General features: G+C 44.0%; 1 protein-coding gene across 1 annotated transcript; it reads right to left on the bottom strand.

The window, feature by feature from the left end:
• Positions 1-6,173: 6,173 nt before the first annotated feature.
• Positions 6,174-12,445, bottom strand: LOC126517372 (protein LZIC-like). Its single transcript, XM_050167085.3, has 2 exons — positions 11,922-12,445; positions 6,174-8,889 (listed from the first exon to the last, which is right to left on the bottom strand). The coding sequence occupies exons 1-2, from the start codon at positions 12,165-12,167 to the stop codon at positions 8,560-8,562; spliced, it is 576 nt and encodes a 191-aa protein (XP_050023042.1). The 5' UTR covers positions 12,168-12,445; the 3' UTR covers positions 6,174-8,559.

Raw genomic sequence — 12,445 nt, 5'->3', positions numbered from 1 at the left:
TGTTTATAACAGCATTAAACCCACTTAGTTATGGAATTCAAGATCTAAAGCACGGCTTCGGAAACGTCAATACACCTGTTGCATCAAAAGTTTATTAGAACTTTATACCCATAAAGTTTCAGAATTGAAATCCAAGCGCTCATAGATTCTGTGGCCTCAGCGAGATGCCGCAATGAGTCCACCCGCCACGCCTTTAGAACTTTGTGCTTTGATGGAGCCCCTTGGCTTTACGATACGCGACACCCGGTGCATGGGCATTGCCGTGAAATCCAGCCCGATTTCGCAATGTTCGCGCTAAAATGTTTTTTCGAGCGTAAAAAAGGACATTCTAGACAAAATCGAGCATGATTTCCGGTGCCGGGGGTTGTTTTGGTCGGCACGCATGACAGCACGAAAAAATTTCGGGTGGGGGCTGAAGTCCCATAAGCCCCCCTCCCCCCTGACTACGCCTGTGTGCGATACATAAAATTGTAACCTGATCACTGGTGTTTTGGATGGATATATAGCAGTAATAATTGCTCAGAGAATTTGTGAGATTGTTTGCGTGAAATTTCAACGACACACCTTAAGGAACACAAATAAAAGTAATAATTTGCTATGTTTAGTATAAATACTGGGAGCAGAAAAAAAAATTAGATATACAAAATGTGTACCTGGCTCCTAGTTTAGGTCACGCAAAAAATTTATCATGATTTGTTGGTGTCAATACTACCTATAGTAATGCTCGTACTGTGTGGGAAAGCAGTAGCTTCGAAAATGTCAAAATGGGCAAGTTCCTATTGTAGAGGGAATATTTGTGCTTACTCCTTGCAGCAGGCACCTGGCTTGTTTTTCACTATTTTTAGGTTCATGAAGCAGTGCATGGTTGTCAAATGAGGGAGCGTGAAGCCTCCTCATGCTCGAATATTGCGTTTGATCAACATTTCTCTGCAAGCAAGGTGGCCTAGCATGCGTTCAAGTGGTGTTGGAGCTTCCACATGCTTTGTTCAGTTCCTCTACAGTTGGTGTCCAAAATGTAAGAGAATGACAGCTATTCAAGCTTCGGTTGAAGGTCGGTCTGGAATTTATTGCGTACTTTTGTGTGAGTAAACACTCCACGTGACAAGCAGGGTTGTGCGTAATACTTTGTACATATGCTGTCGAAGCACTGATGTATAAAAGCAACCCACTGTGGAGAAAATAAGGTTGCACTTGATATTTGTCCAACACATTTGTCAAAACAATACGCATTCGTAAGCATCTACCGTTTGAGACATTGTTAAAACAGCGTATACATCAGATCGGAAAATTGACAACGTGAAAGAAGCGTCCGTCTCTTCACTACTGCTGTCATTTAAAAATTATGTTGTCGAATTGACCAAAGTGCAAATTTTGGAGTCTTTTTTTTTTTTGTGAAAAAGTACTACGAGCACCGGAGGCTAGTTTTGACAGTACCTTCAGTAGAAGTTTTATTTTTACAGGTTCCCCAATCTGCCAAGGATTCTCAACTCTGACAAATAGTTAGAGCTCAGTCGTCATTTCAGGTGGTGCATAATGTTGCTAGTAGAACAATTCCAACAGAAATGTTTAACAACGTGTAGAGAGAGAGAGAACATTTATTTCAACCATCGAGGTCGTTGCTCCTGAGGTTGAGTGGGTGGTGTCTTCATTCCAGGACTCTACTGGCCATACTCGACGAACTTGCTGGACGAGCTCTTCTTGGCCCGCCAGGGTATCGCCGGTCAGCTGTACCTTCCTCGGCTCACACGATGTGCTAGGCGTCTTTAAGTGTAGAGGTTTGCCCCCGCACCGCCATGAGATGTGGAAAAGTATAGGGTGTGTGTCACCGCATCAAGGTGCAGATGCTGTAGTATGTTGGCAGACATAATTTGCTGTACATTCCCAAACCTACACAGATACAACAACGCATAGAAAAGCTGTTGATCAAATTGATCAATTTGTATAGGTGCAGTAACAAAAGCGTCAACATCACTCGGCGACTTGTGCCTTGCAGGCCATGTCGAAGTATTCCAACTGTGACGCGCGTGCGAGATCTACCATCGAAGACCTTTAGTAAGTCAGTTTTCAAAAAGATGGATAACTCGGCATATCATGTGCAGTGACGGAATCTAGACATTGAATTACCATTGCCATTGTCATGAATTGTCATTTGATAAAGAGAAAAAAAAAGTACTGGCATATATAAAGCCGGCTGCAGAAGTTTTTGGAGCGTGGAATTGGAAAGTAAAAACCAAGATTGTGTTGCATCTTAGCCAGTGAACCCGTTTTCCGGGGCTGAATTGGGATGGTCACGTGAAGTGTGCAATAGCTCATTGGCTATGAAGTTGTGCTGCAAACGTTTCACATGTTTGATCATGACCACAGCGGCCGCATTCTTTTGAGGGCAGAATGCAAAAAACACTTGTGTACCGTGCATTGAGTGCACATGAATGACTCATGGGTGGTCATAATTAATCCAAAGCCCCCCCCCCAACTATGGAGTTCATGAGATTGTGGTTTTGGCGGATAAAACTGCAGAATTTTTTTTAAAGCTTACAAGAATGCCTTCAATATTGCGGAGTCGTGCATTAGTGAAATTTGAATGTAAAAAGACGAACTAGGACTGATTTGTTTTTGTGCATGTGCCATTGTGTGCAATACTCGCCTGATTAAGGAGAACCTTGTTCGTACAATTTGGAAGAAAACGAAAAACGTAATAACAGGGAAAACATACTGTCGAAAGTAAAAAAAAATTCTACAGATTCAACAGCAGTTTACGTCGACGTAATGCGAAGCATTGCACAAATTATTGCACGAGATACCAATGCGGCATTGAACTGTTGGGGCTCAAGCGGCCCAAGAGGCGCTTTGTCATTTTCCTATTGCAAAGCGTTTCAAGACGGCAATGGGAAACCGAAATGAAATCGATGTGGTGGGCAACGCTGGAATGTGAAGCCGCCAGAGCGAAACGTGATGCTCACTTCACAGCATCTGCAGCAGCTAGTGGCGCCGCATTTGAGTCATCTCCTGTCAAAAACGTACAGTAGGTTTCTACATACTGTACGTAGAACGTACAGTACAGTACAAACGTACAATACAGTACAGTAGTTCCACGGCGTATGTGGCTACGCCACATACGCTGTGGATCTGACGGTGGAAAATGCTTACTGCAGCAGGGTTGGCGGCGATGTCTGTGAATGCGACATGCTGTGACCTGCAAGGAGAAATTAGGTGGAGCCAGAGGAGGAAACTAATTGTGTGCCGGCATTTTCACGTGACACGGGTGGCCGAGTACTGTGGGGAAGCCGCTGTGGTGGGCGCTCGCTGCTCTCAATCGCACTCTCAATGACTTGCCTGGCGGCTTTTCTTGTGCACAGGGTATCTAGTGACTGGAAAACATATCATATTGCTGTTTGCTGAAGTGCTGAACGTTGATGCCGAAAGGTCGTGTTTTCTGGGAACATAGTAACCAGTAAAAAAGAAGTGTAACTGTATTGTCATTTTTTATGATTGCACTTTGCCGATGTACTGAACGTTGGTGCTGAAAGACAGCGTTTTTAGAGTACATAGTGGCTGGTAAGAAAGAAGCGTAACTTTATTGTGTCATTATTTCCGTTCTCGATTGCGAACATTACTGTCCGGAAATCGTACGATGCGGGACTGTATGAATGAGGTGTTCTGCTGTATTTCACACTTAGTTATGAGGCTAAAATGTAATTAGTGACCGATTACCCCACGGTAATACATTGAAGTTACGGCTGATTAACCTAAGAAGTACTGCACTTTTTGTCTTCCCCATTTGCCTTTTATTACGCCATGAATGCAGATGTTTATGTTGAAACTATAGTGCATGCAGCTGCGTCCTGATATAAAACACTGCCTTCTGTTTGGAGGGGGTTGTGGTTGTAAGGCATATCGTTTTCTTATAGGGACAATTAAGGAAAATGCTAAGTTGAGCTAGATAATAGATCAGGCAATTGTAGTAATCAATAATTCATAGTTAGAACACAGCTATTGTAAGCAAGAAAATGACGAAAAAAAGGAATATTGGAGTGGCATCACCTATTTTTGGATTATGGCACTTCTCGTGTGACATCAGACCTGACTGATTCACAGAGAGTGGCAGAGAGGGAGGCCGCGTGGGATTTACGTCAACTCGTCTGTTCTGCTGTGGGCGATTCAAATCGAGCAGCGGCAGGACCTTTGGTGCCAGTTTCCTACGCAACGAAATCGTACATTGGCACCCAGGAAACGATAATGCGCTTCTGTGTGAATAGTCTAACAATCTTAGTTTATTGATAAATATTTTTCTTGAGTGTCCCTTTAAAGGAGTTTTTCCGCTTCTTAACTGCTGGAAGCTATTGAGTGGTTCCTCGGTCCTCTGCGCAGAAGCCATGGAGGGGATGGTAGGCTACAGCGGCCATCTAGATTGTTCTGCAACTGACGCTTGGCCGTTGGCAGTGGCGTAGCTAGGTCGTCTGGCACCCGGGGCCCATAGGTCCGTCATGCCATGAGGAGCCCATGCACATTTCCCCAACATTCAAGATCATCATGGTGCGAGATTATGATCATACGATATATGATTATACCCTGGCACATCTCCTTAGTGTTCATGATCGTCTCATATCGCCATGATCATAGTCATATATGAAAGAGAGAGGCACCAGGCAAGTGTGTGGAACTATGATCCAGGAAGCCAGGCTGTTTCATATACAGTGACTCCTGCTTCTATGTTGCATTCAGCTGTTTCACTTTAAAGGAAAGCCCCTGAAGGCACTATAATTAGTACCATGATTAGAAATAAGCTTGTGCTAATACAAGTTTGTGATGCTGTTTTTCGAGTTCCTGAGTGATGCAAAGAAGTAAATTCGCTTTCATTTTCATGCATGACATAAGCAGGGGAAAAAAAGTAGCCAGTGTTTTAAGTTATGAAATTAAACAGTCAAGCTCTCTTCCTGTGTGGAGAGGGCAGGTGATCTTGCCCAACTCATTTATTGTTTATGAACAGATTCTCCGTTACACATAGTAAAAGGCAGTTGCTCACACAATAGAGTAACGTGCGGAGTGGGACGAAATTCCTTAATCTTTTGTCTCATATTTATGTTGTTTGCAGCATGAGTAACATAGTGGTTACACTTACCTCTGAACTGTCTCGGTCAACAGCACCAGCCGTGCAAGTTGTACACCAGGTGTTTTGCAAGTGACTAAGTGCTTATTAAGCACAGTGTAGCAGAGATTATAAAGAGATCATTCTTTTGGAAATGCATCATTCACGACATCGTGCACCAGGATGTGTGGGATAATGATGAGTGGTGGGTAAATTAAGATTTGCTATCTGATTTTTGGGGCACACTGCAATTGCAGAATTGAAATTATCCAATATACGGTTTGGTGGAAATCCTCTGCACAACACCACTTTCATAAAATTCATACGTTCTGGTGAACATTTTTTTCATGCTGTATGTTGTTTTTTTTTGTACTGCTGAAGGAACCTACTCATAGAAACTAGTGCCAGGTATGGGGTTCTTTCAAACTGGCATGCTTAGTGTGCTGACTGACTTCGTTTTTGCTATTACAGCTTTTCTTCTAAACTTGAATTTCAGTTAATAAGCTAAATAACTATCACACAAATCCAGACAGTTATCACCACAAATGATGCATCACCAGAAAAAGATGGCCTTGTCATTCTCTGCTCTGCTTTGTTTAATATTGTCGCAATGAAGTCTCATTTGAAGCTCAATACTGTCCCGAGTTTTGGCCAGATATGCTCTAGGAACCTTGTAACAAGACCTTGAGCTAAGGGTGGTGGTGGCGTCTCCCTTTGTCCGATTCTTCATAAATCAGGTACACATTTCTTTGAGGGCCAACTGGAGCAATATTTTGGAGTGCGTAAAAAGCCTAGTTACAGATAACCTAGATATAGAGCATCTGTGCAATATTTTTGAGGTACGAGCAGATACATCATGAGAAGCTCACAAAGGTAGACGTTTCTTATAGTGAAACCAGGGTCCTTTAATCCTTGTTTTCATAACAAGCATTAACAGAATCTGGTGAAAGTAAATAAATGCCACTACTGCTCCCTGAACCGTCAAGCTCATTCCAGCTGTAAAGACAGATTTCCGAGTCTGTGAAGATGATTTCTGTCTGGAAAGGGGAGAAACTAGAGGCAACTGTATGGAACTACACAAGCACCATTAGAACGGGACATTTATGATTTATTACACATAAATATCAATGCCTGATAAAGGATATCAGGCCTTTACAAGGCTTGGTGTCTTGTACAAAAGAGAATGACCATCACACATAATCACATAATGCGATGCTGCCTTTCAGATATCTCTGCAATGTATAACGAGTGTCGCACATTGGCAATGACATTCCGGCCTTCAGTACCTTTCTATACAAAAACTAAACTACAAATAATAATCTTGCCAGTTCACAGTGACTCGCCATGCATAGTACTGTAAAATTTTAAAGAAAAGTGGCGTGGGCGTTCCTGTGGAATGGAGTGGAATATCCACCTCTCTGGCTTAAAGAATGAATCGACTGCACCTTCTGAACATGACCAAATGTGGCTGAATTGATGGTTTAACTTGTTTGCAACTGAATCTAACATTTAATTTCATGTGTACATATCCACACAACTTCAATGAGTATGGACGGCTGTGACACCAGCCTTTGTTAATGATTGATGGTGGAAAGCTTTCGAAAGCAAGCTTTCTTTGACTCTTCCACTGCTGCTGTGGCTGTCTTGCATGTTGCATGGGGGAGGGTTCAGAGTGTGCATATACATGGAGGGAGCGTGGCAGAGAGGAAAGGCGCCACAAGAAGCTTGTTTCGACCTTTCCATGGTGTCGCATGTGCACAATGCCCACTGCAGCTGCCTGGGCGTCATCATATTAACCTCTTGACAGCTGTAATTATCTATGACCCCTGCAAATGCATTGCAGAAATGCATTGCGGAGGTAGATAGAACAGTAGATAGGAGGGTGGAAAAGAGGCAGGGAATGGGTAAAGCTGATGCAGTTGTGAAATTAGTGAAAAACAGCCTTGCCACCCTCGCTCACAGTTCCCATATATGGGGAGAGAGTAGGAGAGAGACAAGGTGAGAAAACGCTACCACAAGACACGGCAACGGTTGCGGACAAGCTGAATACGTATAGGTTCAAGGTACGGCACGGTATGTTTCTGCTATATGTGAAATAAAACGCATGCAAATTTGTCACGCTGGCAACTGATGCACGGCGTGCAGATGCAAAGCTGCATTAAAGCACTGTAGCATCTAGGCGACACTACGGAAGTGGTCGCACGCCAAATCAACACTTGTGCACATGCCGTGGTGGCTTTGTAACTGTGGCTTAGCCCGAGGCCACGAGTTCGATCTCGACCACGGCAGCCACATTTTGATGGGGGCGAAATACAAATGTACTTAGATTTAGGTGCTCGTTGAAGGACTCCAGGGGTCAAAATTAATCTGTAGTCTACCACTACAGCGTACCTCATAATCAGATTGTGGCTCTGGTACGTACAGTCCCATCATTCAAAGAAAGTTTAACATGTCTGCCACAATGCGATGTGACATGCGAGGTAATGATAATGCTCAACCCTCTCTGAGATTATGAACAATGGCACACAACAACGCCTCAAGCAAACATCTCCCTATGTGTTCTGTGTACTACGCAGACAAACGGCAGTGGTGCACACAAATAAGTGTTTAACATCAACTCAGCACTCTTATATTGGACTAAACGCTAAATAATTTAAACATTTGCCATCAGCATCACTGTTAATTATCATCAATCAAAGCAAACAGCACAGAAAGCTTCATTTACATAGATTCCATCAGTGCATGGGATCCACATAATTTTTATACAAATGTTACTAGAGGGAAATCTGACACTAATGCATATGGAAGCTGGAAGTATTGTGGATCAGCCAGCAGATGAATGATGGCTGGGATGCGGATATCTCTAACTTTATCATTGTGACTTCAAACTTTGCGACTTTGCAAATAGATCATGGTCAACAAAGTATTGTGTTACAAATGTAACAATTCACAACTATGCACGTGCTGAGAGCCTGATTGCCTTCGTGTGTTCAGAAAGATATGATCGCTTGGAAAGTTAGGCCAGTAGAGGCACGTAATAATAAGCTGCAGGAATGAAGATTAGACAAATACATGTAACTAGCAATCATTCTCATTGTAGCTGAATGATTGGGGCAGCCGAGTTCCACCTAGTAATTTTCATAGCGAACTGTAAGGTCAATGGCAAGATAATTGCATCATCGCACCTACAGTGTTGCAAGGAAAGCGGCCAAAGGTGTGTAAAAGAAGTGGACATGCGCAACAGCAACCATGAAAAGGGTAGCGTTCACAAGTGTACTTAATTCATTTATCTGTACTATATGCAACACCTTGTGTCATTGACATGGGACAGCTGCAACAGTTAGGTACGGTGCTTGATTCACCAAAAGGTGCACCATCATTACCAACACCTCAAAAGTTGCAAACAATGCAACAGACAGGAACACACAATGGAAGCCAGCATTCCAAAGGGCGAACTGTGACTAGAACCAGAGTCATCGCTGCGCAGCAGCCTTGATTTGGGAGCCCGCTACGTCAAGCAGTCTGCTCGCGTCCGCCGAGTCTTCGCCGACCTGGTCAAAGTCGAGCAGTGCCTTGCTAGCGTGCTTCTCAAGGTAGTGCTCCTCTTCGGGAAGCAGGCTGGCCTTGAGCTTCTTGAGAGCGGCGAGGATCTCGAGCTTCTGCGGTGCCAGCTCGTCCTCGGTGAGCCGACCAATCTTGGCGTCCCTCTGCAGCTGTGACAGGCGCTCGCGTAGCTGGTCTGGCTGCTTCTTCGCGAACATCCTGATCACCTCGGGCGTCCGGAATGCGTCGCTAATGGCCGCCTAAAGGGGAATGTGAAAGGTTTGGATAGCAGTAAACGCGCCATTGAATGAAATAAGCTGAAGTGAAGAACAGCGCATCAGCATCTGAGCAATGAGTGTTACATATCCATAAATACTTTGTTTGGCGCAATACAACGGACACAAGAAAGGCGACAGGACAAGGCGCTACTCTCAACTGACATCATCATTAAACCCATGTTTCGTGATACCATGATTTTGAAAAAGAGCCGTGATACCACCGCCCGAGAGTTATCGGAAGCATTCTTCATACAGTCGTTGAGCCACAGTGCATTAGTGCGCCTTCTTTAAACTTGTACAGTGCTGAATATGGTTTTTTAGATTCTGTCGCATGAGCGCGCTCTTGTGATTGGATGTTGGTGGTTCCTGCACATGGTGCTCACTGCACATGTTCCTCTAGTTTCTGCTGCCTATAAAGGAGTGATGCAATAAAATGATGTTAGTTGAGAGTGGCGCCTTGCCCTGGTGGCCTTTCTTGTGTCCGTTGTATTGCGCTAAACAAAGTATTTATGGATCCGCACCAACTAGCCCGCCAACGCATTGTGGAGTGTTAAGTAACCAGTGTACGGTGGTCATAAATTAAAATGTGAACAGGAACGAATGTCTGTTATGCATAATTACAGAAGAGTGTGACATGTAATTGTTCTGTAGCTGCTTTCTAAACATATAGCAGTCTCAAGGGTATGTTTTGAGTCTGAATTCAGCTGCTGTCGTAAATGTAAGTGAACATGAAAGTCTGGAGCAATTTCGAAATTGTTCGCATTTGAACTTAAGAGCACTGTACAGTGCTTAGCGATTGAAACACAATACTTGGAGCTTTTTCCACCACCGAGCCAATGCTTTCACATGAAAGCAAGCGCCTTTATGATGTATTGCAACAGCACTGGGCCCCTCAATGATCACCAAGCGCACACTGGTGGCGTAAGAAGTGTCTGCCACTATGTGATCCGAGTATCGCATTTCAATTTCTGACCACTATACATACTAGCACTGACTGACAAACTTGCATGTCGAACAATAGTTTAACAGACTTTCCTGTCAGTGAAAGGAGATAGGTATATTAAGTCACAGTTTACACGGATTTGTCACACTGTTAGAACGGTTTTGCAAAAGGTGTGTTCAGAAATTTTTATTATATTTCATAGGGGCACATAATATACCGATTTTCTTTGCTTTAGGTGCACTATTACATGCAGTTTGCAGAATTTTGATATCATTCTTTATCGCAGAGTTAGAGTTGCTAACATGATAATTTGCATACTGCAGTTTTTAACACTTTTTAACACATCTTATTAAAAAGCTATGGCCTAAATAAAAAATTCTGCTTCCCACAGATACTAGACCTTACCTTTTTTTTTAATGTAACAAACCTTATCAAATTTAGTTCAGCGTTTGCAGAGAAAAATGATTTCTCCTTTCCAATGTATTAAGATAGGAGCCCCCAAGCTATAGTTTCTTCTTATTGCATTTTTTTACCCCACTTCTTTCTGTAATGCCTCCAGGCTTTGAAAGTGTGTGAAAAAAATAAAAACAAATGTTAAGCAATAAATATGGTTCCTTTGTAGAACGGTCAGCGTGAGTACAGGGTTTGTAAAGAGAAGAGTTGTTTTATGCGCCATAACAAAAAGTGCAGCAGTTCATGTCATGCTCATTTTTAGCATTAGACCGTCAATGTTAAAGAATGTTCAAAAGGTCAAAGAATGTTAGAAATGGAGTACCTGAACGTGTGTAACTGCTAGTGCAAATTACTCGGAGTAATTGCTACCAAACAACACCTTGTATCACGGCTCAGCCAAATATAATATAGCTTGAAACAATTGGCTTTTCTTTTCCAATTAGCCCAGCCTTTACATTAGCAGAGCGAAGTCATTAAGCTGTGAGCAGACTCTAGCTGGCTCGGCTCTCTTTAACAGGTCAAGGGCAGGTGCACTGTATTTGTGGATAGAGCTTGTTTTTAATTCTTAGGCTGTTACCAACTATAGCAACTCTAGCACATACACTGCATGATATTTGACCTGTAGCTGTGACTAATAGATAAGGCGTCCGTTTTTTTTTTTTTTGTCACACCCTATGTGCTGGTGACCTTTCATAGGAAGTCTGCACAACTTGTCATTTGTGCTTACTTTAATTGCGGCGCAAGTACTCCCACAATTTGCATCGTGTTAATTGCTAAATGAGCATTTGCTGTTTCTTCCTTAGCTGCAATGTGGTGCAACCATTACGCGGTTGTATGCAGTCTGCTAAATTCATTGCGACTCTTTTTTTTTTTTTTTTGTGATGCTGTCGGTGAGCATCAAACACTGCATTACTAAGCGTACTCTGAAAAGCGAAGTACAGCCACAGTCACACTTGCGCGAATGGGCTGAACGCTGTCTTCACAACGCAGCTGTGACATTGACTGTAGGCTACAAAGTCTCTTTCGCCGAGCAAGCTATGCAGAGCCGAGAGCGCATCAGAGCTGCGTTCCCCATTCCACTCGGGACACAGACAACGTTTTAGCTACAAAACACCCCTTTACTAAGCTTGCTGTGAAGAGCGGAGCAGGGCTTACAGCCGCACTTGTCTGAATTAGCTTGTGTACTGGGTGCTTTGCTTGGCAATATAGCTTGACCGTGGGCTCGCGAAGCACCACATTACTCGGCTCCGCAGCACGAACAACGTATCGCTCCTCGCGTTGCAGAAAAGTTATTTCGCGTCCGAATGTCGCGAACTCCGGAGTTCCGAGTGGCCGATGGGCGACCAAATTGAGCTACTCGGAATGAGCGCCTGTGTCGTCTGTTCATACGTCTGTCTCTTTTTCGCCGCTTTTAGTACGCGTATCCTAACAAATCAGCCTGAGCGCGCGCCTTGCTACCACTGTACTACCCTTGCGCTACCTTCAAAAAATGTGAACGCAGTGATAAGTCGTGCAGTAAAGTGAACTGATTTTCACACCAGTTTTATAAACTGGTATGATCGGCGCTGTGGCGACTCTCAACCGACGACCCTGCGTGTACGCGTCTCGTTCGGCTCACCTGTATGGCGAGCTGCATGCCGCTCAGCTGGTCCACGAGAGTCATGTCTCCGGACACGATCTTGGCCAGAGACAGCTGGAACTCGCGCAGCTGTTCTAGCGTCTCGCGCTTGGTCTCCTCGTACTCGTCCTCGTCGAGCTCGGCGCGGCACTCTTCGAGGTCGCTCAGCTGTGCCATAAGCCGATCGAGCTGCTCTTCGAGCCGCTCCTTCAGCTTGCTCGTTTCGGTTTGACCGCGCGACGCCATCGCGTGCGTTGTTCGTTTTCGTTGAGGAAAGAGAACCGGCAGAGTAGCAGTAATAAGCAGAGAAACGATGAGCGCGTCGCCGTGAAGTAATCTAGTCGACTCAGGGGCGTTAACCCTAGAAAAGCCGCCTGTGTGTGTCGGCGGAGCGAAAAACCAGAAAGCGGAAGAGGAAAGAGTGAGGGTGTGGTAGCCGTCTAGTAACGCGCTTAATTTACCAACGCCAATAACGGGACCGAGGCCGATGCTATAGTTGCGAGCTGTCTGCGATGAAAATAAGC

The sequence above is a fragment of the Dermacentor andersoni genome, chromosome 11 (genome assembly GCF_023375885.2).
Source record: "Dermacentor andersoni chromosome 11, qqDerAnde1_hic_scaffold, whole genome shotgun sequence".
NCBI lineage: Eukaryota > Metazoa > Arthropoda > Arachnida > Ixodida > Ixodidae > Dermacentor > Dermacentor andersoni.
Note: the sequence above shows the minus strand (reverse complement) of the source record. Positions and strands in the feature narration are given on the sequence as shown.